At 38.5% G+C, this 26,062-nt stretch overlaps 1 protein-coding gene across 1 annotated transcript; it reads left to right on the top strand.

Moving 5' to 3' along the window:
- Positions 1-519: 519 nt before the first annotated feature.
- rsf1b.1 (remodeling and spacing factor 1b, tandem duplicate 1) lies at positions 520-20,521 on the top strand. The gene is made up of 16 exons (XM_039777103.1): positions 520-686; positions 2,569-2,660; positions 3,211-3,303; positions 5,233-5,438; positions 6,676-6,797; positions 7,406-10,518; positions 11,095-11,376; positions 12,492-12,596; positions 12,683-12,762; positions 13,744-13,798; positions 13,897-14,009; positions 14,903-14,970; positions 16,115-16,328; positions 16,472-16,692; positions 17,905-18,084; positions 19,272-20,521. The coding sequence occupies exons 1-16, from the start codon at positions 533-535 to the stop codon at positions 19,832-19,834; spliced, it is 5,661 nt and encodes a 1,886-aa protein (XP_039633037.1). The 5' UTR covers positions 520-532; the 3' UTR covers positions 19,835-20,521.
- Positions 20,522-26,062: the final 5,541 nt, after the last annotated feature.

The following is a 26,062-nucleotide window of genomic DNA, read 5'->3' as shown; positions in this document are numbered from 1 at the left end:
TAGTATGCAATATACAAAAGGCATATTGTCATACAAATATGAACAATATAAATATATATGTAAATATAATTGTCAAATATAAATCTAAGCATGTACTGACATATCCACCTATCTCATCTATATAAAGGAATATGTGACATTAATCATCCCATATTTCTTTTAGCACCCTTTGCACTATTGTCTACAATACAAGTTTAATATCTATTAATTTGTATGTGTATATATATATATATTTATTTTTGTATGTGTATGTAGCCTACATTGAGAGCAACGTCAAATTCCGTTAATGCGTTCACAATGGGCCAAGTACCTATACTTATAGAATATATGTCAGTAACATGCATCTTTATATTCATTTTTTTTATTGTACAATTTACTTATTCAGAGAAAGTTTTTCTGTCTGACACAAACGGCCCACAGCTGAAATTTACAGTAGATTTGACACATGATTTCAAGTTCTACGACGCTTTATTTTGTTAACACCGGAAGTACTATATTTTATTCCGGCTGGCTTGATACTGGTGTGGAAAAGATGGCTGCTTCGGCGGCAACGGCGAGTTCTTCCCCGGGTTTGTGTCCAAATTACGCCGTGATTTGCTCCTTCCTGGAGCGGTACGGAGCGTTGTTGGACTTACCGGAGCTCACCTTTCCTCAGCTGGAGAGATATCTGCAGGACACATCCTCAGGTAGGGCAGAAAAACACCCAGCTTCTAACGGAGGAGGAGAGACTTCAACCATTGCATCAATGATGATGGTACCGTGCTAGCAGGCTAGCAGCTACGTTAGCTAGTTGTGTGTTATTGTGTGGTTTTCTAACCTTCTTGTTTACTTAAATATAAGTTAACTGCGTCTCAGAGCTGTTATTCGAAGTGGAAAACGTGTCTGTGCATATTTAAATGAGTATTCAGGTGTGAGCCCACCGAATCAGTCGAGGTTTTCTCTCACTTTTTGGCTTTTGAATAGGGCTTAATTTTTCTCCAGGCAGCCTTTATCTGCTGCTGTAACGTCAACACTCGTAACACAACACAGACAGAAATGTGTGGCGATAATAGTGTTTGTGAGGCAGTAAAGCTGGCGATAATTCGTGCAACACATCGTGGATTTTGATCATTATTCGGTGAAGATGTCATCGTCTGTGACGGGCACGCGATTGTGCACTTTATTAACAGTTAAAATATTTTGCCATGTAGTGGTTCGCCCAGCTTCTGTCAAGCAACCCGTAACGGCGAGGAACTCCGGTGGAAACTTTCAAAATAAAGTTGTTTTTTTTGGCGCTTAGAATCATTTAGTACCAAAATAAGTTTTTACTTGCAGGGAATTTGCCTTGGTGTATACAATAAACACATTAAACAATAAGCACTGCTACAGTCAATAACATAAATACACAAAAGATATATTACAATTAAAAGTATGTAAAAAGACATACATACCAAATAAAAATAACAACAAAAATAACATGTAAAATATAATTGTTAAAGAAAGGGAAAGAAGGGAGGCTGAACGGTTTAGTACAGGGTGTGCAAAAAATATTGGTCAGGGGATGTGCCAAGGTTTACAGTTTTGTATAATATGTGCAAAGGTCAGGGGTAATAATCCGGGTATGTGTCAATGTTACGTGTATTGACTAAGGGTTTGGGGGGGGGGGTTAAAACACGATTCTGCCAGTGAATTATATACAATGACGTTATCGCTTACATTTAGTACACGTAGTTGTATTATCTATAAATTTACTGGTATGCATACCCGTGTGATTAATTGTGTACGTATATAAAAGCAAAGTCGTTCTACTTCCGTTTGGGTTGCTTATTATAGATAACTTGACTATTTTTTGGGGGTTGCTTGGCGCAGGCGCATCGCAGTCTGACGTCTTCCTGATTGAATGTCTGTCTAATAAAACGAGTTTCTCACAAACATTCAACATCAACGCATCTGGAGATACATGGTTTTTACTGGGCAGGACGGGGATGAAAAACTGTCATATGAAAAGTAACATAAGCTGTCAGACAAATGTAATGGCGTAAAAAGTACAATGTTTACCACTGAGATGTAGTGGTGTCCAAGTATAAAGTTGCAAATACCTTGTATTTCTACTTAAGTACAGTACTTGAGTGCGTAAATGTTCAGCTTTTATCATATTTATTTTAGTATGAAGCCTCCCTGTTTTCTAAAGTGTATAGATACAAACATTTTAAAGAGCTGGCTACCCGTAAATCAGCTCTAAAAGTGTACTCTTAAAAAAACTTGTCATCAATGGCATGTCAATCTACACATATGATCAATTTAATTTGTGCAAAGTATGATCAGTCATATACCGAAGGGTAAATAGACCCAGGTGTCACAAAACAAATTTCGGGATATAAACCTTAATGGCCATTCCAATTCACAGCACCAGAACTGTGGTGTGAGTAAGCATTCCATTAGCAATCACAGCTACCGATTATGATATCTGTCACTATTATTTACTGTGTGCCTCTAATAAAGTGTGTGTGTGGCTGGTGCTAAATCATGTTTAAAATGGGGTTCAGACTCTTTATGAGTGACCACCGTGTCTTTCTAATGTTTCCTCAGTTCCAAAGCTGCTGGTTGATCTTCACGTCAAGTTGCTGAGGAAGATCGGCAAGTCGGTCACAGCAGACAGATGGGAGAAGTATCTAGTGAAGGTAATTTTTTTTTTTTTTTTTAATCGATTCTTTTTCCTAGAATCAATATTTTCTATTTATACGGTACCGCCAACGGCGACTACATCATATCCGTTTCCAGAAAAACAGAGCGACAGCAGAAAATGCTGATAATACATGTTACAGTATACTTCTTTACAAATGAAATAAATGGCTGACTGACTGACATGTGATGTGCATTCTTTTTAGAAAACAATTTGGTTTGGTTTATTTATGGATATAGAAAGACAACAAGGGGATCCAAGGGATAACATGTAAAAACGAGAAACACTTTTTCCAACATGGTCCCTGATGTAAGAGAACAGGACATACAACACATGCAAACACATACAGTCCTACGATTAAAACAATAAAAAATAAAACTACACATCAAAAAACCAGCTGAAACACCATGACCTACCAAACATTAAATTTCCCTGTCCCCAATCTAGATTTTATTTCCCCCTAATTATCTATAACAAGGAAATACGTCAAGGATTTCAAATTTAAATACATTCATTTGCTGATTTAAATGTCTCAATTCTTCTTACAGGTATGTCAAGAGTTCAACACAACCTGGGCATGGGAACTCGAACAAAAAGGATACAAGGAGCTGCCGACGGAGTGCAAGACGGGGATACTTAAAGTAGGCACACTGTTTTTTTTTTTTTTATGATACTTTTTTATTTATTTTTCCATTTTAAACAAACAACAACAACAACAGAACAGACAAACACACTTGAACAAGAACAACCCCCCCTCTCCCACCCCCCACCCTCCGCGGTATCAAAAAAACAAAAACAGAAATCCCACCTTGCCTAGTCACTCTCCTCTACTTCCTGTGATGCTGAGGTCATTAGGACCGATACCTGCGCTGCTGCACCTTTCCACAGGTCTATAGTCGATGACTTGGCTTTGTTAATCCTTGCTGTAGAGAGCTCAAGCATAACTCTGTCCAGAAAATACACCAACCACTGTTTTATACAAAGCAAGGGGGTGGGGGGGCAGCACTGAGATATAATTTTCTTGGTTGCGGTTGAGCCAGCTAACCAAATTTTCTTCTGTCTCTCAAGCAGGTGTAATTTAGAGTCGTCATTAAGTAACAAGACAGTCGGGTCAGTAGGAATTCGACATCCTATCACATCACACATTATCGATGTTGTTTTATTCCAGAACTCCTGCACCTGTTCACGCTCCCAGACCTCGTGCAGGAAAGTTCCAGTTTTTTCAGGTTGACAGAACGTGCAATAGGGAGTAGGAATGACTTTAGAGACTTATCTCTTCTGAGGAGTCCAATATGTCCTATGACATATGTTGAAGTGGATCTGCTGGTGATTTGGGTTCTTGGAGCAATGGTGTTGTCCCTAACTGTATCTCACACATTTTAATTGTTGTTTTTTATTTCAGCAGTAAAGAAAATGGTTGGGACAGAGTTTAGTGAAAGAGGCACAGGTGTAGCATAAGAAAGTAATAAATTAACCCGAGCCATTGTTTTTATATATATATATATATATATGTATATATTTGTGTGTATGTATATATGTATGTATGTATGTATGTATGTGTATATATATGTATGTATGTATGTATGTATGTATGTGTGTGTGTGTGTGTGTATGTATTTGTATTTATTTATTTATCTATGCTGCTAAGCTGAGTGGATTGCTGCCAAACTAAATTTAGTTGTATTTAACACATTAAAGCATCTGTCTATAATAGATAATAATACACTATCTTTTATAAATACCCTTGTGTCACAATGAACTTCTCCTTATTAATTATTTGTACAAAATTTGACAGAATTATGACCATGTAATATTAAACATATTCAGTAGTTAAGAACACTTTTAGGTCAATCAAAGAGCCTCTGTTTCACATCTTTTGATTTAAATTACAGCCTAACTGAACAGATTTCTCTGATGCTGGTATGTGTCAATATTTGGGTGTTTAAAAAATCTGATCATTGTGGCCAGGTTAGCTCAGTTGGTAGAGCAGGCGCACATATGTGGAGGTGTATGCCTCAACGCAGAAGGTCCAGGGTTCGAGTCCGACCTGAGAAGATTTTCCTGCATGTCATCCCTCTCTCTCTCCCCCTTTTCTTATCTAGCTGTTATTTCAGTTAAAGGCTGAAATGCCCCCCAAAAAAAATGAAAATCATACATTATTTTTGTTTTTGACATATACAAATAATATTTATTTTCTGACAAACTGCTGTGTGTGTGTGTGTGTGTGTGTGTGTGTGTGTGTGTGTGTGTGTGTGAGAGAATGTGAATACTACTAATAAAATAATGATCTTTTTCCTCTGAACTGTTAATTGTTATTCTTGACAGTAACGTTAAAGCCACACTTCAAATCCAATTTTTGATTTGCCTTGCAGCTAAGTAACTATGAATCCTCAGATTCATTTTCAGCAACATTATTTATTTCTACCTTTTTTTTTTTTTTTTTTTTTTTTTTTCACTCACAGAACTCAAGAAAGTTACATTTGACTTAAAATTAGATATAATTGTAAGTCTTAGTAATATGTGTTTTTGTATTTTGAAACATTCTGTGCATTTCTTCTACTTTTCTCCAGTATTTGTGTGAGTGTCAGTTTGATGACAATGTGAAGTTCAAAACTGCCATCAATGAGGAGGACCCAGATAAGATGCGGCTGCAGCCGATCGGCCGGGACAAAGATGGTCAGATGTATTGGTTTCAACTGGACCAGGACGACAATGTGCGCGTTTATTTGGAGGAACAGGACGACTTAGACGGGTCGTCGTGGAAGTGCATCGTCAAGTAAGCAGACAAAAGTGTTTATTATTGTTTTTTTTTTAGAACAAATATGCTTTAAAGGTCCAACGTTTTTAGTTGTTCATTATCAAGATCTGTGTTGCCCGTTCACAAACTTGTCCTTTTTCATGAATATTTACCTCCACCATCAATTCCAAGTATTGGCTATTGGCTTGAAATTTTACGTTTGCATTTGCATGAACTGGGGTAGACGCTCCATATTCACGCGCCAACTTGAAATACGTTAGCCAGTAAGGGACATACAGGACATACTGCTCCACCTTTCACGTTTTCGCTGTCACATCATGAACTCCCAGGTGCTGCTAATGCTGCTAATGGGTATCGTAGCTTCCCGGCCCCGGCAAGTTTGAAGAAGGAAACATGGAGGACCACACTTACTCAAAATCCAAATCTCAGGAACAGGAGTCTTCTTCTTCACCCAGAAAAAGAATTCCTACACATTGGACCTTTTAAGCATTATGAAATGAAATTTAAATGCTAAGGGCGGTTACAGAGTCAACGCGAACAAGCAACGCGCTCCCTTTCATAGTCTAAACAGCGGACGCAAGTAGACCCAAGCGTCACAGGCGATGTGTGAAATGCAATACACCGCCCACGCAACAGGGGGTAGCAGAGTGCTCCACGGTGTTCGGTCTGCAGAGCCAGACCCTCCCGGAGAGAGTGGCTCTTGTCAGGGAGCAGCTGGCTGGCTGACTTCTTTTTATCAGATGCTGGCGTGTTTCCCCACCAGTACAGTGTACTATGATTGGGTAGCACTGACCAATACATTGATAAAAGGTTGCTTAAACATGGTTTAGCAGGTTTTAAAAATATATAAATACATTTGGGTCTGTCTCTCGCCTCTTGAGGAGGGCACACAGCATAGACTACACACAACGTTGATACATACCGAAAAATGTGACTCAGTAGTCCTATGTTTGATGAATTTGCTCAGCTAAGTTGATTCAATATTTTTGAGTAATGTACAATACATACGGTGTCGCCCCCACCGACAACGCATAGTATTGTGCACATCGTCGCGTATCAAAAACTGGGACGACACATTTGGCTACGCATCGACGCATAATGGCGGCCGTAGCGATGCGTAGCCTTGCGGACGCGTATGCGTACCGATGCGTTGACTCTGTAACGGCCCTAATGCTCTCTATAAAACTGGGCACTGTGTGTGTTATTTACTCTGGAAAATAAGTGATTATACTGATCCTCTCTTTTCTACCTGTAGAGATAGAAATGACCTGGCTGAGGTTGTGGCTCTGCTGAAGACACAAATCGACCCTGCACTGTTAAAAAAAGATCAAGAAACCAAACCTGACGGTGAAGAGGGTAAAGAGAAAACGGAAGATGGTAAAGTTTAGAGTTTTAAATTACTAGTTTATTGTCATTGTCAGTTTCTGTTGTTACAAGTAACTGTTTTTTTATATGTAATATGGAAATATAACATTTTTCCAACCGTAATCATCATGTTAATAGCATGTTCTAGACAAAGAAACCTACTTCAACAATAAGTCTTTTCTAGGTGTGGGGGAAAAAAAACAATACACAGAGGAAATAAGGTTATTTTCTATGATTCTGAAGTGATTCACAAATTCCAGATATAGATTTTAGGGTAATACCATTATGGTAGCGCAAAGGAAAAGGTGGAACGGTTAAGCGAGCCTCATACTTTCGTGTCAGAGAGGGTCCACTTTGATCCATGTGACGTAAAGATTGTCATCAAACAAACTCACCATCACACACTTTACCACTGTACAAAACTTAACTGCCAGTTATACTGCAAGAATAGCGCATGCCAGTGCACTGTGTGCTATACCATTCACTCCTGTCGTTTGTCCATTGAAGTACCATTTGAGACATAACTGGCAACTAGGCTACCCATCTGATTTTACAGTTATGAGGCACCAAACATTGAAACGAGAAGTAATTTGATCTTTTGTTCCATATTTACATTACAGGTGAAGTTAAAAAGATTGAGGACTCATCGGATGAAGACAACAAAGACTCCAACAAGGATGTTGGTCCACTCTCACCAAAGAGCGAGAATAAGGAAAAAGTAACGCAGAAAGACAACATGAAATCAGAAACTTCGGAGGCCAAATCATCACTAAATGGCACTATTGAAGGCAAAACTGAAGCAGAGCTCAACTCAGAAAAGCCTACGGATCTCGGTATCGGTTCAAAAGCCCACAACATAAAAGAAGAGCCAATGGAGGTGTCGAACACTAAAACAAGCACAGCAACAAGTGAACCCTCCTCTGAGACGCCATGTATATCAGTAAAGGCAGAAAAAGGAGAGGAGGCTAGGAAGAACAGTGCAGAGGAGATTCAGCAGGCTCTGAAGAATGACCAACAGGCGAAAATCCCTTTGAAAAAAAGAGGAATGAAGTTTAGTGAAGACTTTGAAAAACATAGTGGCATCATAGTGCCAAACCCATCTGTTTCACAGGTGAAAGAAGCTCCTAAAGCTGACTCGGCTCCTGAACAGACCAAGAAAGCGCAGAATGTAAATGATCACGTTAATGGTGAAGTTCAGCCTTCATCAGAGAAAGGCTTCCAGAGTAATTTGTGCAAGTCACCAAAAGAGCAGACGGTTGAACCAGATGCAGATAAATCTGTAGAAAAGAGAGAAAATGACTCTCCATCCACAGACAAGGATGATATGAAAGATAAAAAGGATGAAGCTTGCAGTGCAGAGAAGGTCACAGAGGGAGTTGCATCAAACCAAGCAAACTCTTGCAAGAAAAACCTAGATGTGCAGGTAGAAAAGGAAAGCACTACATCAAAAGAAAAGAAAGAAACACATGAGTCTCCGCCGCCTTTACCTAAAGACGTGAATAATGAACCCGAGAAGTCGTCTAATAATGAAGAGCATGAACAAATAAAAGAATCCAAACCAGCAGCTTCAAAAGAGTCTTGTACAGTAGACAAAACATTAAAGGAAACCGATAAAACATCAACGGCTGGTGAGTCAGAGAAAGTCACATCCAAAGAAGTTGAATCAAAAGACTCGGAGGAAAAACCAGCCAGTGTAGACCCATCGGAGTCAAATCAAACTGAAGAAACCAAGAAGTCAGAAAATGTAACAGACATGAAGCAAGCAGAAATGGGTGATGCTAAAGAAACGGCAACATCTGAGACTAAATTGGATAAATCAGTGGCAAAAGAAAAGCCCGAAGTCATCAAAACAGCAAACAAATATCATGCAAAGAAATCTGCTGACGCTGTATCACCATCCGTCATTAAAAAAACAGAAATACTAAAAGACAGTGATAATACAGAGACTCAAGAAGCCACAGAAACTCCTAAGGTCATTGAAAACGCAGACAAACCAGTAATCGGTGAGAAATCACAAGGAACATCCAACGCTGAAGAGAGTGCCGAGTCGTCTGTTATTAAAAAGCTAGACAAATCATGTAAACCTGTAGAGAAGCACGATAACGTCAAAGATGCAGAGATGAAGCCAGAGCAAGCCAGTGCAGCCTCCGAGACCAACACAGAAAAGACGAAGAAGACAGAGAAGCCTGAAGATGTAAAGAAAACTGTCAACTGTGAAGACAATACGATACATTCCGTTTCCAAGATAAGCGACTCTACGCCCAGGGCTATGGGGGTAGAAGCCGTGGCCGTTAAACCCGATCTGACAAAGCCACAAGAGGATGACAAAACTGAGATTAACTCAGTTGCATGTAAGATGACAGAGGAAGCATCTGAAGGGAAAGATAAACCATCCAGCGCTGTTGAGAAGACAAACGTCTCCAAAGAAACTGATAAAAAACCTGAAAGGCCAGACGCAGAACAGGAAAAGTGGTCTGAAGAACGGCCTAAAAAATTTGAGACAGAGTGTCCGTCATCAGAAAATAAAAAGGATGCCCAGAAGGAAAACAAAAAGGACACAGTCAAGGAAAATAAAAAGGAAACCATCAAGGAAAATAAAAAGGACACAGTCAAGGAAAATAAAAAGGACACGGACAGTGCAAATAAAAAGGACACTGTCAAGGAAAAACTTAAAAATGACAGTGAGAAACCCCAGTGTCAAGACAAAGAAAATAAAGAGGAGTCGGACAATGCAAATAAGAAGGACACAGTCAATGAAAATAAAAAGGACACTGTCAAGGAAAATAAAAAGGACACGGTCAAGGAAAATAAAAAGGACACTGTCAAGGAAAAACTTAAAAATGACAGTGAGAAACCCCAGTGTCAAGACAAAGAAAATAAAGAGGAGTCGGACAATGCAAATAAAAAGGACACAGTCGATGAAAATAAAAAGGACACAGTCGATGAAAATAAAAAGGACACGGTCGATGAAAATAAAAAGGACACGGTCAAGGAAAATAAAAAGGACACTGTCAAGGAAAATAAAAAGGACACGGACAGTGCAAATAAAAAGGACACTGTCAAGGAAAAACTTAAAAATGACAGTGAAAAACCCCAGTGTCAAGACAAAGAAAAGAAAGAGGATTCCACAACTGATACACAAACAAAAACCGACGAATCAAAGGAGGAGAAACATGCTAATAAAGAGAGTAAAACCTCGACCAAAATCAAGGAATCTGGTCACCAAAAGGTGAGCGAAGAACCCGACAGCAAATCCTCAACTGAAACGGAGAAAGCCCGCCCCCCGAGCAAAGAACTGGATACCAAAAAGCCCGCTGACGAGGAAAGCAAAAGCAAAAGTGAAGAGGAGGATTCTGCGGCAAACAAAGGGGTGGCGAATGGTGGGGAAGCGCCGTCCGAGCTTTACCGTCGGAAAATCAAGCCCCGAGCCCACCGAAGGAAAGCTGAACTTCAGAGAGAGGAGAGACAAGCGGATTCTGAGTCCGATACCAACACAGGGAGATCCCTTCGGAGATCGCCCAGAATCTCCAGACCAACACCGAAGGTGGTAGAGATCCACGACAGGAAGCTGGAGAAATCTCAGGCTACTCCACCGGCTGAGAAGTGTGAGGACAACGAGGGTGAGAAAGAAAAAGATGAGGAGGAGGAGGAGGAGAAGGAGGAGGTGGTGAAGGCCGTTCAAAAGAAACCAAGAGAGAAAAAGGCTGATCAGGAGGGTCAGCCCAAACCTAAGGTAAGACTGCTCACTAGTGTGCACTATTTCCATCTTTTTCAAAGGATCTTTTATGAAAAGGTTATCCGATACAAGGACCATACCAGTGGTGCTTGCATGTTTTAAGCAACAACGAAAAAAATGACATTTGCTTACACCTTCCGTTATGGATGTCACTTTTTCAAAAAACCAACATGTAATTCGTTTTAACATTATAATTAATACAAACATAACATAATGCATATGGCATTAGTGTCTTTCGACATTTTTATTTATTAGCTTTGTTTACCTGTAGGTTAATAGGTCGAACGGTCTGTTGCACTTAGACATAGACTGTCAATTTTGAGTCACTACAGTTTGAATATTAAATTATTTTTTTTTCACGGTCGAATTAAAGTTTAAATAAAAAGTTTTGAAAATGTGCAGCCATATTTTAGCATTTTGAACTGAAACCAATGGGCCACTGCAAGGTAAAAAAAATAAATAAATAAATAGTACAAGGCCAGTTAGCATGAATTTGGGAAATGGTTGTGAGTAATTTAAGTTGTAAGCAACGTATCTGCTCTGTTGAAAGTCAACATGTTGTGCTGGTTTAAGGGGAGAAAGAGACGGAAGGTTCGGTGGTCCAACACACGAACACGCCGTAAAAAGAAAGGCTCCGAAGACGACGACGACAGCGAGGAGGAGTCCAGCGAGGAGGAGGAGGAGAGCGAGGAGGAGGACGACAGCGACGAAGACTACAAGGTTGAGCGAGGCAGAAAAAGGCGGAATCGTAACCGAGAAAGACGAAGCTCGGACTCCTCGACATCCTCAGACGACGACCTACCTCCTAATGACGACCCCTGCAAACATTGCGGTCTTCCAAATCACCCTGAGCTGGTGGGTACTCACATCTCCTAATATTGCCAACAATTTGAGTTTTTTTAAAAATCAATTACTATTCCCCCCCCAAAAAAACAAAATTGCAATAAATTGTATCATTTTACTATTTGAAACCAGGAAATATTTTGGCATTATATTTTTGCAAAAAAATAAATATTTTAAGGATTAACTATTCCATTATTTGCAGATCTTTACTCTTACAAAGTTGAATCATGTAAACCTCAATATTAGTGCTCTGAATTCTAGTTAAGGACGTTTCGATATTAGTTTAGCATTTGCAGAATGTACTTTAAAGAACCAAAATGTAGTAGAATATTTATTTATTTTTTGGTGGAAAAATGAACACTGAACCCGTGAATTTACACGGAGCTTAAATTTAGATAAGTAATTTCTAAAATGTTGGTTTTTAAGATTTTTGGCCAGTTAAACTACGATGCATTAAGATCCCTGTAATTATAAGTGAGGAACCATATACGTGTTGCTGCTAATGTCTTGTTTTGTTCGACCAACGGCCCAAATCCTAAAGATATTCAGTTTACGATTTCAAATACATCAAATCCACGTATTGGTGAAAATGTAGTCTCGCATTGCCAGACCTTCCTCCACAGCGTTGCGAATGAGGGTCTGGCTAGTCCACACAGCATTCCGGGATGGAAGAAAAAACGTGCTCTGGTTTATTGGCGTTTCTTTAAAGCAATCACAATCGTCTTGGGTGGCGCTATAAGCTCCGCACGGTGCCGCTGCAAAATAGCCTCGGTAAGGAACTTGTTTTGGTGGAACGTGGACGTTCATTGTTTTAGTCGTGCGAGAGAAAACTCAGATTAGACAGATAGTCTAGCTAGCTGTCTGGATTTACCCTGCAGAGATCTGAGGAGCAGTTAACCATAGTCCTCACAAATCCACCAGAGTTTAAAATTCCAACACAAAGAAAGCGGAAGGAAACAGACATCGGCGAAAAGACGTGCATCCGGCAGAATTTCCTGCGGCACCGGAAGAAATCTCGAGGTGGAACGTCGTGGATATAGACTAGTAAAAATGGGGCCAAGGAAGAAGTTCGGTATCTTGGCTTGAAAATGATGCAAACGATTAATTTGTCAGCATCTCTTTTTCAGATCTTGCTGTGTGATTCGTGTGACAGCGGGTACCACACAGCCTGTCTGAGGCCTCCCCTCATGATCATCCCCGACGGAGAATGGTTCTGTCCACCCTGTCAACATGTACGTACCAGTCCGAGCACCAAATATTAAAGAAAAAAAAAAATTAAGTATGTTTTAATGTTTTTCCTCGTTAATCCCCTCTGCAGAAGCTACTCTGTGACAAATTAGATGAGCAGCTCCAAAACCTCGACGCTGCTTTGAAAAAGAAGGAACGGGCCGAGAGAAGGTGAGACATTTTGTGCCTCATCTGTTCATTAACATTTGGAAACCTAGTAAGTGGGTGGACCGTGTTTGGTCATTGTGCCTTATCGTGGCCAGACGAGGATAGTCAGCGGTGGTGTCTATAATGTGAATTCCTGGATATCAAATGTTCATCTGTAGTGGTATCAGGAATATTTGTTTGTTGTGTACTATGTCATATGACGTGGTAAACATACATTTTAAAGGCAAATAATTTTTATTAATTATTTCATGAATCCTACAATGTAATCATGCGATTTTCAATTTGTTATGGCGTTTTTCGATTACATGGTACCTGCTCGACTCTACTCTACTCAGCTCAACTCGACTCAGCCACGGTGCCCCGTCCTCCATTTTACATTGCTTTAGTAGCATGGCTGGTCGTCACAGCAACGCCGCAGGAAACTGCCGTGACCTAACGCGACACACACAGAATTTCAAAGGTGTGTTGTTGCCACAGCCAGACGACACATTTAGTTTCAAAAGAAGCTGGAGGCAGCAAAAACAAAAAACACCCTGGCTAAACTATTTAAAAATGGCGGGTTTATCTCCCCCCCCCACCCACCCCCCCGTCTGTCGCTAGCAATGATGACACAGTGATTAGTGACGATTCTCTCCGACCAATCAGTAGTCTGCAGGTTTTCACGTCACCTTTTGGTATCGCCTCAGCTCGCTTGGAACCTCGACGTCTTGACACCCGAGCAATCCCAGCATGGGGTGTCAAGTTAAAATAGCCAGGAACCAGTGTTTAAGGATTTAATTTAGGTGGGGGGTCATTCTGGATTTTAATCACAGCTTTTACTGTGAAATTTCAGCTCCTTCACAGTAAAAGCTTTGCAGTGCTGCCAACATTTGAACACGACTGAAAAGTTTAGAGTATATTGGTTTGGTATTACTATTATTTATATTGTACTTTACCACTTATTTGACATTGAAAGGCTTTCTTAATGTGTAATATCTCTTCCAGGAAAGAGCGTCTCATTTATGTTGGAATCAGTCTTGAAAACATCATCACGCCCTCAGTAAGTACATAATGTGAGATTGTACATTTTTTGCCAGATAAATACATAATTACCCGTTGATGTTTCTGACATAAATGACCAACTCTCACTCCTTACAGGTGGAGGAGGAGCAAGAAAAGCCTGAGATCATCATCAAAGAGAAGAAAGAAACAAAGCGCAGTAAGAGCTGGGGCCGAAGGTCTACGAGGACAAAGAAATCCATCAGCTACAGGTCTGTGCACTAAGATTTTATAAGTACATTACTCTTTCTAGGGGGTTTTATATGCTGACTTATATTTTATTTAAAATAAAGTTGCAACAAACAATGCGAATAATAATAATAATAATAATAATAATAATAATAATAATAATTATTATTATTATTATTATTATTATTATTATTATTACATTAAATGTTTTTTGGTGATTATTTGTGCACTGATAATAGCTACCTAAATAATGCTTATAGATGCTTTACTATACTATTATATCCGTCAGTTTCTAAACGCTATAATAGCCATCTAAATAATGTTTATTGATGGATTACAGACAATTTCTTATAGGTTTACAAATCACTTGATAATCATTAACAAATACTTAATATAATCTATAAAATGTTATGATGTGTGCAACAATAAACTGTTAATATGACAAATTATAGAATTACTAATAAGTAAACATTATAAATTATCATTTCATTGTTAACTGTAAAATAACTACTAAAGTTTAATTAACTATAAATTTACCGTTTATTCCTGATGGTTATTATAAAGTGTTTATATTATGTAGTAATAATACAATACTAAAATACTATATACTAGAAATGGAAAAGAATACCATGTTATAGTATATAATATAAATATAAAAATAATAACAGTATAGTAGTAGTAGTACAGTATTGTTATATAGTGATGCAAGTAGTACATTTTTATTGCATCTTGTGTCCAATGCTAATTTAATATTCAAAGTTTTCTTTTTTCCACCACCCTGGAGTGATTCAGCTGTTGTAGTTACTGATCATATAGTCTCTCTTTGCTGTATAACCCCACCATGTACTGATGAAATACAATGTTTTCTACCCCACATACAATTTAATTCTTGTCTATGTCGATGTTAATTTTACAGATTTGATGAATTTGACGAGGCGATCGAGGAGGCAATTGAGGAAGACATCAAAGAAGCAGAGGGCGGAGGTACGAGGACATGAGTTCTTTCTCTTTAGAAAATCATTTTGAAGTAGCAGTACTCATAACGTGCACAAGGCCGGGCTAAGAGTACCCAAGCATTAGCCAATTTGCCCTCTTTGGAGGAAAGATTATTTATTTTTATTTTTGCTGTTGCGCAGTGGCAGATCTACCCGGGTGGAATAGGGTGGCAGCCCAGTTTTGGACAATCTAATTAAAGAAAAATATATATGAAAAGTTAAAACTCGCGAGAGGACACAGGGTTTAGTAACACAGTGGTTTCCAAAGTGGGGTCTGGGGACCCCCAGGTGTCCTTGAGGAAGTTTCAGGGGGTCCACAGCCAAAGGGTAGCTCATTTATTTTCACTATAATTCCATCCATAAGTAACACAATGACAGAATGTATGACTAGTTTGGTCATACATATTTGGGGTTTCATACACTTTCTGTTATAAACATCTAAAAGCAAGAATCCTATCAGATCCCGGGCCGTTGGACAAAACTTTAACAAATGGGGGTCTGGGGTTTAATTTGTGTCAGTTTAGGGTCCTTGATGTGAAAATGTTAGAAAGCCGAGAAAATGTTAGAAACAGACCAGTTTCACCCAGCTGCTGCTAGCCGTCCCTGCAGCGAGTTTCAGCAACGTTTTCTCCGGGGGAAGGTGTGCCAACTTCCACTAGTTGGCATTATGTGCTGGACTATTTCTTTTTTTTTTTTTTTTTTTTTTCACTCATAAAACCATAATACGAGATATAACCTGTAAATTGGTGAGCTTTAGAAGTTACTTTAGACAGAGCCAGGCTAGCTGTTTACCCCCAATGTCCAGTCTTTATGCTAAGCTATGCTGCTGGCTTCATATTTAGAGTACAGACATGGGGAGTCAATTTTATTATATAGCCCAGCATGAAGGGGCTTTACAATCTGTACAGCCTACAACACCCTCTGTTCTTAGACACTCAATTAGTTTAAGGAAAAACTCCCCAAAAACCTTTTTTAACATGGAAAAAAAAGGAAGCCAACAGAAGAGACATGAATGTGGTTTTGATTATCTCATGTTACTCTACAAGCGTATTTCTCAAAATATCACTATTCCTTCCAAGATCTTAGGAAATGATTAGGGGGAGTCTTTTATTTATTTATTTATTTTTTTACAGGAGCTGGTCGGGGCAAAGACATGGCCAACATCACAGGGCACAGAGGGAAGGATATGTCCGTCATCCTTCAAGCGGATGAGGGGAAAGAGAACGGCCGCCCGCCACGACCCTCCGCTGGTCAGCGCAGGAAAAAACGCAGGCGACTGAATGACCTGGACAGCGACAGCACCGTGGACGAGGAGGAAAGTGAGGACGAGTTTCGCATCAGTGAAAGGTACCAAACCACACGGACTTTTTGGCCCATTTGACTGATCTCGTACCATTACCATTTTTTTTTTTGCACTCGAATAAAGAGAGTTTGGTTTGCTCATAGCTGAATACTGTCAATTCAAGTATTTCCTAATTTTTTTGATGCAGCTCAGAAGAAGAGTTTGTCGTGTCAGAAAATGACACGGACGGTGAGTTTGAGGTGGACTACAATGACAGCGACTTTGGCAGCAACAGCAGCAGGCATCGTACTTCTTCGCGGCCCAGAAAGGCACCGAAACAACGACGAAGCTCCAGAAAACGGCGGAGACCGCGGGGTTACTCGGATGATGAAGAAGAGGAGACAGATGAGGAAGATGAAGACGAAATAGGTATATAAATTGTTAGTTAGTGTTCTAGTATAGTTAGTACACATTTAGCAAAAACATGCACTTACACTCTCTCTTTAAAGGTGCAATAGGTAAGCCTTAAAAAACTAACTTTCTGTCATAGTTGCTGAAACTGCCCCTATGTTCCAGTAGAACTACATGAAGCAGGTCATTTAAAAACAATCTGGCTCCTCTGGCACCACCTACAGCCTGTAGTGCGATTTTTGCAATTTGCAATTGGGGGGTGTCTAACTGCGTGTCAATCACTGCTCATGCACACGCATTCATTCTCCCTTGTGGGGGGAGGGGCTTAGGAGACCATTTTAGGCTTTAGCAGAAAGGGGGGAGGGACTGAGAAGTTGTTAATGTTCAATTTTTTTGGCCAAGTACTAGATCTTCCCAATCCTACCTAAAGCACCTTCAACTCTTTCCTCTGTTGCTGATCATTTGTATCAGTGTGCAGCTTATTTTAAGTCCATTCCTCCTGAAGACGGAGGTTTCTAGATTCGCTAGATATTTTGATTAGATATATCTAGAACCAGCCAGTTACAACAGTCCTGTAAACTGTTGCATATAGTGGAGCAGTTCACGAGACTGTCGCGACTCAAGACCGCTAATGTAGCCAGCGATCGTCTACATTATTTTTGACTGAAAATAAGTTTTTGTGCTTGTTGTCGCCAATACTTTAAACCTGTAAAAAAAAAAAAAAATGCTTGATATACCATTGCAGTGTTATTAATATCAACTTTCAGTAGTGGCATGGTACAGTATGGTAATATAGATAGAAATTATGTTTTTAAGGAAAACTAAGTTGTTTGTTTGAAGGTGGAAATGGAACAAAGAGATATGTATTTGTATCTATTTGCCATATTGTAATACGCACCAATATGAATATTTTGCTGTTTATAATTTGTGTCAGTATATATACAAAAAATCCCACGTCAAATTGATGATTTAAATTGGTTGAATTTTTGTTTTTGCACAAAGTGTAAAATGTCCACGATCTTGTAGATTGAATATATTTTTATTTTTGGACTGTCAGTCTGACAAAACTAACAATTTGAAGACACCACCTTGGCTCAGGGAATTTCTAATGTGCCATTTTAAAACTTAGTACACTTAGTATCTCATATACATTTTCTTCTAATGCCTTGTATTCATGGGAGGAGATTTTATTCACATACATTTGTAACTTATTATTTTGTGTGTGTTCAGCGACTGAAGGCTCCAGCGAGTACAGCGACAGTGATCTGGACATGAGTCGACGGCGGTCTCGGCGGAGTTTGAAGAAGCAGGTGAACTACTGCGAGACGTCCGAGTCCGAAGGCTCTCAGGCAGAAACCAACCGGGCCAAAATGAAACCCAGACACCGCCAGGATAGCTCCGACAGTGAGGGTCAGTCAGAAACACACAGTTGGTTTTGACCTTTGACCAATGCTAGTAGTAATAATAATAATGCCTTTTCTAATGCTTTTTCTAATCTGTCGTCTAATTATTTTACAAAACGACACTGTATTTGTGCGAATAGAAGATGTCCCGTCCAAACTAATATAGCTGCCCGCTTAAAACCTGGTCAGCACCATGGACAGTGACATTCAGATACTGAAGACACTTGATATGAAACATCTGAACAGAATCAACGGCAGAGTCGCTACCGTTTTAGCTGGGCATACCGTATCTTGTTTTTCTGTATTTTTAAGACAAGTTAGGCTACACAAAAATGTCATAATTTGGCATGCAACTACAGTTTTTATTATTATTTATTTATTTTTACCTATTCATCACATATCAAATAGCTGTATACGGGCGGATAAATTAGTTTTATTTGTGTTCCATGGATATACAGTAATAAGTTAAGGCCATTGCAACAAACAAATTAACTGTATTTTTACTCAGAAGGCATTTCACCGAGATGAGAGAACGTGGTCAGCAATGTTGAATTCAGCCTTAACAGTTTTTTTCAAATGTATTTGTTTCAGCCGAAGTCCGATCACCAAACTGCAAGAAAGTTAGCTCATGTGTAAAACTGGAATATAGCTTACCCTGAAACTGAAATAACCATGTTTATATGACATTTTATGCCATTTGCAAAAGTACTGCTGTCTGCTGCTATTTCACTTTAAAATAAAGCTTAGATTCAGATAGCGTTACACATTAAAGTTGTATAAGTCACGTACGGCTAAAAATAACAATGATTTGATGCAAACTATACTATATATCATTTCAGTTTTATCATAATAAATGAAGTGTGTGGGGAGGAGGTGAGTCACACAGTCATGTCTGCAAATCCTATTAAAGATAAAGGGAAGGGAGGCCTCCTGCAGGGTGTTTATGCTGTGTTTAGTTTTAGTACATTTAGTGGTGCCACTCAGCTTTACCCAGCTGTTTAATTGCTTAATAAACAACCGTCGATGTAAGCATAATATGGATAGGATAGAGGCCATATTTCTATTGCTAATAGCAGTTATGTTTACGGAAATATTTTTTAACGATCTTATTTGCATAACCAGTTGTTTAGTATATCGATGTGATCCTGGCAGAATTACAGGCAGCTAAAGGCATCTCTCGTTTTCTTTCTCCAGCGAGTTTCTCCAGAGACTCTGAGGAGGAGTCGAGGGATCGGAGGGTGAAGAGGAAAGCCGACTCCTCAGAGGAAGATTCCCGGCAGCGGCGCAGACGTCTTGCACTAAAACGCAGGAGAGCTTCTGAAGACGACGACTCGGACGATGACTCTGACGAATCGTCGGAGGAGGATCGCCCCGTCCGTAAACGCGTGAACCGCATAGACTCGGACGACGACGACGAGGAACAGGAGGAGAAACCGAAGGAGAACAAAGCAGCTGAAAAAGAGGACGAGGAGTCAAAGGGAACAAATCCAGTGGTCTGCAATCCGGTGGCGCTGCCACCCACCAACGGACAGAGCCCGATTAAGAGCCTCGAGGGCCTCGTTAGCAAGCCCGCTGCCGCCACTCCAGGCCTCACCCCACATCTGGAGCCACCCAAAAACATCAGCGCCACACCAGCCGCTGCCATAGCACCAAACGGTCTGGTTGGCCAGGAGATGGCGGCGCAGGAAGAAGACGAAGACGACCTGTTAGGAGTCACAGACCTAGTGGACTACGTCTGCAATAACGAAGATTTGTAAAAAAAAAAAAAAAAAAGTGTATTGTTTCATTTTTTGTGGTATTGTATTTTTATATTGCTTAACTTTATTATTCCCTCCCCCACGAACATTTCCTCGTCGTCCTTTTTATTTGTGTCATCTGGACCTTGAGTCTCCGCAATCTCTGCTACAGTAAGAACTGGATCCCTGTCACCAGTCTGATGCTGTCCCTGTGGGTTTGTACTACAAATAAGGGCACCAAACGATCACCTCTCACTTGTTTGGTAATAATCGGTTTACCCACATCCTCCAGCTCCACTGCCAAACCACCTCCTTCCTCTAAAAACAAGTCACTCATTTCTCCCCTCACATCATCCCGTTTTTTTTTTTATTTTGTTACATCCAGGATTTCTACAAATTTTATCTCCTGTACTTGTCTACATTGATGGAAAATTGGCACTGAAATTGTTTGTGTAGGAAATAGTTTAAGACTGCCTGATTAAATGGTTAACGACTGGCGCTTTTAAAATTTTTCAGGATTAAACTAAGTCATTCCATAATTAATTCGAAGTTCTGTTCCTCTGTTCACACAAATAGCTGGATCAGGTATCCGTTACAATGGAGTCAATCTATTCAATTCAACTCTGTTTATATACTATATACATTATATACTGATCACTAAATTAGAAAAATAAAAACAAAATCATCCAAAAAAAAACAAAAAAAAAACAGCGATGTACTCAGCCAATCGCCGATAGATGCTATATTCGTCCAGTCGCCCCAACCCTAGTGTCTACTGTAACTCTCCTCCTAAATTAGCCCAAATATCAAACTTTTGCTTCAAACTATTCTGGCTTATAATTTGTAGAAGCGTTAGATGAGACTATTTATTCTTGTCAAATAACCTTCAAGACTAGTAGACCAACCTTCATTTGTCAGCCCTCCCCTTTTAACTTTTTGTTGAATGATAAAGTTGCTTTTGTATATTAAATACATATATAATTATTTTAACTATGTGCGCTGCCATCAGTATCAGTGGTGAATCCCCTGTTCCTTTTAATACTACGTTCGTTTGTGGAAACATTTTTCGTCCCTCCTAATCTTGAGCTGTAGTCTAGTTTCCTGTTATTACATTTATGTTCCCTTTGATGATTTTTGTTTTTTAATGTATTTTTTTGTATATCTAAACTTTTATTTGCTGTTGTCTCTTTGAACGAAATGTAAAGTGTCTTATTTTCTTTGTACATTGTCCTTCATAGAAAGTTCAAAAACCTGCAGACCCGTGGCTTTTTAACTAAATAACACTAAGCTTCAAAACGCCCCCTTTTCTTTTTGTTTTAATTTTTTTGTTCTCCTATTCTACTCCCCTTGATCTTCCTGTGTTTTATTCACATTCTCTATTCATAATCTTGAGTTGACGTTCGAGTCCGGGTGCAGTAAACCGCTGACTTTTAAGAACTCAAGACCATTTCAAGATTGTTAAAAATAAACAACTTAGTGGAATAATTAGTTTTTGAAGCTATAGTCAGGATGCAGTTTTTGAATGGGGCAAATGGACAGAACCCCCACAAACCAATGACTTCACTGACCTCTGCTGGAACCAGTCTGTGTGTATATCTGTAGTTTATTGTTGTAATATATTTAGAGGCATTTTTTTAATCATGGAAAAATATATTGGGCAATTTTTGGGGAATGCATGAGTTTCTAATAGTTTTTTTTGTAGGAAAGTAATATTGGCACAACAGTTTTTGTAACAAAACCAGAAACCTTTGGCATGTTTTAAGAATCTCCTGACCTGTTGTGAAGTAGATGCTGCAGGATGTCTCATTATTTTGCAGTGGATCTGCATAGGTAAGCATGCGCTGACCTACTAAAGTCATGTTACAGAAGCTAGGGGGGAGAGAAAGGATAACCATAGAAAATATTCTAGGACAGCTGAATCTGATTTGAGAGAGGACATGAAGCCTGTTTGTAAAATATTTTGTAAATTAGTCTCAGCATGGTCTTCACAGAGGAAAAACCACTCTATTTATCATACCGTTTTGATACTGGTGATGGCCAAATCATGACTTCCAGGACAAAACATATGTGCTGCTTGCAGTGCACACAACTTGGGCCTCTATACACACATATTTAGCTTTTAGATTGGCTGGACAGAATATCGAAAACCCAATTCCACAAATGTAATAGAAGTGTGTGTTTGGTGAGTTGTGTCAAGAGAGAGTAAAGGAATATGGATGTCTGTGTGTTGTATGTAACCCTGTTTTAAATTCTCCATAGAGATAAGGAGAATGTATTAATATGTATCTCACGGTTATGAAATAACCTGTAGCAAGACCTGCATAGAAGAGAAAGGAGCGAAATAAGTAAAGGCTGCGATGTGATTAAAGGAGGAAGTTGGTGCCAATGACTGAAGTGTTAACAGAGTTTTCCTATTTACCTCATGATGAATCTGGGAGGAAAGACACCTTGTCCACTGTGTATAGATGCTAGTAGACTGGTTGTTGGTGTTTTGTCTGCTCCTTACATTTTTGTTAACTTTACTGTTATTTCATATGAATCTGATCTTGTACATTTGTCATAATAAAATGGGTTTCAAGCCTCATGTCGCCCGTCTTCCGTGACTTTTGATGTGGAAATAAAATGATATGCGCACAGAGTTGCTTTGAGGTAAATGCTAATGCAATCATGCTAACATGATTTCAATGGCAATGCTATGTATCACAATCTTAATATATTTATGTATCCTTTTACTAAGTCAAATGAATGTTTAAACCTGCCCCTTCGCACCATCGTAGTTTAATGCATTAGCATGCTAACATTTTCTTAATACTAGCATACTAACATGCTCACCATGACATTGCTATGTATTACTATCTTAAGGGTTCAATTTAAAACAAGTTTAGGAAGCACGGTATAATTTACTTTATTTCTTATTTATTTAATATTTATATTTAAAATTAATTTTCACCATCTAAGTTTAGCTTGTTAGCATGCCAACATTTGCTAACACCACCATGCTAATAGCTCACAATGACGTTGCTATGTATTGCTATCTTAATATTTACGTATATTAGTACTGATAGTGATATGAGTAAAAGTATTTTTAAATCTAAAAGTAGTTAAGCATGTTAGCATGCTAAAAATCGCTAAAGGATGATGGAATGTCTGCTTTGAGCTAAGTGCTAATGTCAGCATGCTAACATGCGCACAATGCCAATGTTATGTATTAGTATCACATTTATACTATGGATCCTAGTACTAACGGTAATATATGTAAAAGCAGAGACGGTTTAGTATAAAGGATCTTTGGTAAAAGTAATGTTAGAAAATGTTTAGCAGGTACGTATATTATGTTCACCATTTAGTTTTGCTAAAAGATGGTGGAAATGTCTGCTTTAAATTAAGTGCTTACGTCAAAATGTTCACAATGACTGATACTTACAGTATAAGTCTCTTAATATATTTATGTTTATGTATCCTAGCACTGACAGTGAAATAAGTAAAAATAATGTTAAAAAATATTTACTATGAGCACCATCTTAGAGTGTTAGCATGCTAACGTTTGCTAATGGAATGTCATTTGTTAAGCAAGTATTTGGTTAATCTAGCTAACTATATTGTTCTACTAGAGTTTCTAATATTGTTTGAGAGTAATTTTTGTTGTCAAAAATTTTATGAACTGATCTGGAGCAACCATAATCAACAGAAGAAAGCTATAGACTTGAACACATCAGTACTTCCAAATTGTTTGTTGTTTGTTTTTAACCACAGACAGTGAATGCAGCAATAATCCTGGTGTTTGTGAGATGAGCTTGGATTGACCTGCACGGAGGCAGACAGCTCAAAGCCAAGGCAAGCCACAGTCACCACTAGCCACAGTAACAAAACGCAGTCAAGTGCTTTACTTAAGTGCAAATTCGAGGTATTGTACATCTCACAGGTATTGTACTTTTTACTCCACTCCACTACTTCTCATAATTTTTAAGCTAAATAAAGTCTTTATAAAGCCTCTTGGATCAGCTAGAAAATGCCTCGTCACAAAGCTGAAAACAGGGCTGTTTTTCTGACACCACGAAAAGTTGACTTTTTACAGATACATGGTTATCACAGGACAGCGACACTACAAGCGTATGATGATAACAAGATGCATTGCTGTAGATTAAACTAACCAACGGTATATAAATGAGTTAAAATAAGCAAGGGTCTGGCAAAACGAGACTAAAATAAGCCCAACCTTAAACATCTACAGCAGTAAAATGCAACGTACACATTAATGCAGCCATAATATTAATCCAGAAACATCATAAAACACTGACAGGGAACATTTTACTGCACATCGAGTAGAAACTTTTACTTTTCATACTATAACTATATTTTGCTGATACATACTTTGATTTAAGAAAGGTTTTGAATGCAGGACTTTTACTTGTAGTGGAGTATTTTCACTTGTGGTGTATTAGTGCATTTACTTAAGTGAAGGATTTGAATACTTCTTCCACCACTGCTGCCAGTAGAGGCTGTCAGCATGCATTAGCAGCCCAGTGAAGCATTGATGCAGCATGGTGCAGTTCTCTTTGATGTATTCCTGTTAACCAGCCATGTGGAGTCCGTGTCATGTTTGTCATATGTTGTTTACGTGTTAAATGTTATCTATGCTGCAGTATGAACAGACAGAGAAACTCTTTTAGTTTGGCATTTGGCTGAGTCAGACATGAGTGTAAAAAAGGAAAGGGGAGGAGAGGGCACAAAGGTCAGGTTGTGTAACGGATAGCATGCAGGCCAAAGTACCAGGCGAACGCTCTGAAGGTGGACAGGATTTCATGGGCTTTTTCTTCATGGGATTATCCAAACCGCCCTGAGGACCAGAAATGAGATTAACTTGGTCCATGTTTTGTGGTTTTGTAGATAGAATTACATTACTTGGTTTAAGTGTTTTATACAAAGTAAAACTATGGGTTATTAAAAGTAATAATTAACCAATCCTAGTCATAGTAACAAATAGACCACCATTGTTGTCCAAAAAGTATAAACAAGACTAAAGCTGTGCCCTAATAGCTGTACAACAAAGCGATTCCAAGCTGGTCAGGTACTATGTTACTTGTATTTCCATTTTCTGCTACTTTATACTACATCTGAGACAAATTTTGTACTTTTTACTCCACTACATTTATTTAACAACTTTAGTCACTACTTACAGATTAAAAATACAAAATATAAATCAACAAATACATTATTATATCAATAGGACTTCATTGATCCCCAGAGGGAAAGCCACAAACTATCCAGAATAGCCCGTACATATAGCCAGTATATAAAGGAACAGCCTATATAAAATATACATAAATTGAAATTGATAATTGTCAAGACAATAAAAAATGTTTTTAAGCATACAAACTTTGTAAACACAAGAAATGACAATCAGAAAATATGAAGCTTTTAAAAATATATTTTAATCAAAAATATTTTACCCAAGATATTACAAATGCATTTAAATTGCTATAACACTATACAAAACCTGTTATTTAAATTAAAAAAAACTGTACATTTTGTTGACCGACATTGAGTCAGAAATGTCAGAGAATGTATGTTTATTTACATACTTCAATTAATCATAATACAAGAAACAAGATGCATTATTAGATGAATTATTATCATCCAGACTCTAGAGGTATTAAAGTTGTAAATTATTTTGTCCTTGGTTCACAGAGAAATGGAAGTTGCTGCAGTTTTAAGAGATAAAAAATAAAGTGATTTCCCAAAAACTAGATAAAATTTCAACAGTATCCAACGCAAATATTACACTAGTATACTTTTAACTTTATCAATATTGGAGACAGACAGTAAAATGATCAGCTTAACATAGTCAAACATGATTATGCAGGAAAAAGTTAAGATTGAACAGTTTAAAGCTTTGGTCATCCGAACATAGGAGGTGAAATCCAGTTTTTCTTTTTTTTTTTTACACGTTTTAAATTGCTCTTTAATGTTTGATGTAAAGCAATTTCAATTGCCTTGTTGCTAAAATGTGTTCCTAAATGTTTATTTAGGAATGTCACTTGGACTGTGGGAATTGAGATGTCTTCTGTCCCACTGGGTGCACTTATAAAAGTTAAATGCAGTGACAATAAAGGAGTTCATGAATCTGTGCATAGAGAAACTGACAAACTGAAGTGGCTGTAATGTCATACCTATCTGCATAATAACCACTTATATTAATCTTTTTCTCTTTATGCACGTTCGTTAATTTATGTGCATTCAAAGTATCAA

The sequence above is a fragment of the Perca fluviatilis genome, chromosome 16 (assembly GCF_010015445.1).
Source record: "Perca fluviatilis chromosome 16, GENO_Pfluv_1.0, whole genome shotgun sequence".
NCBI classification, from domain to species: Eukaryota; Metazoa; Chordata; class Actinopteri; order Perciformes; family Percidae; genus Perca; species Perca fluviatilis.
Note: the sequence above shows the minus strand (reverse complement) of the source record. Positions and strands in the feature narration are given on the sequence as shown.

What these genes read in the sequence shown, in the direction of transcription:
- rsf1b.1 (XM_039777103.1), top strand. Translation starts at nt 533, where the DNA reads ATGGCTGCTTCGGCGGCAACGGCGAGTTCTTCCCCGGGTTTGTGTCCA. An exon ending in TCGTGGAAGTGCATCGTCAA is followed by an intron (nt 5,439 to 6,675) that starts GTAAGCAGACAA and finishes TTCTACCTGTAG; the next exon opens with AGATAGAAATGACCTGGCTG. An exon ending in GAGTTTCGCATCAGTGAAAG is followed by an intron (nt 16,329 to 16,471) that starts GTACCAAACCAC and finishes TTTTTGATGCAG; the next exon opens with CTCAGAAGAAGAGTTTGTCG.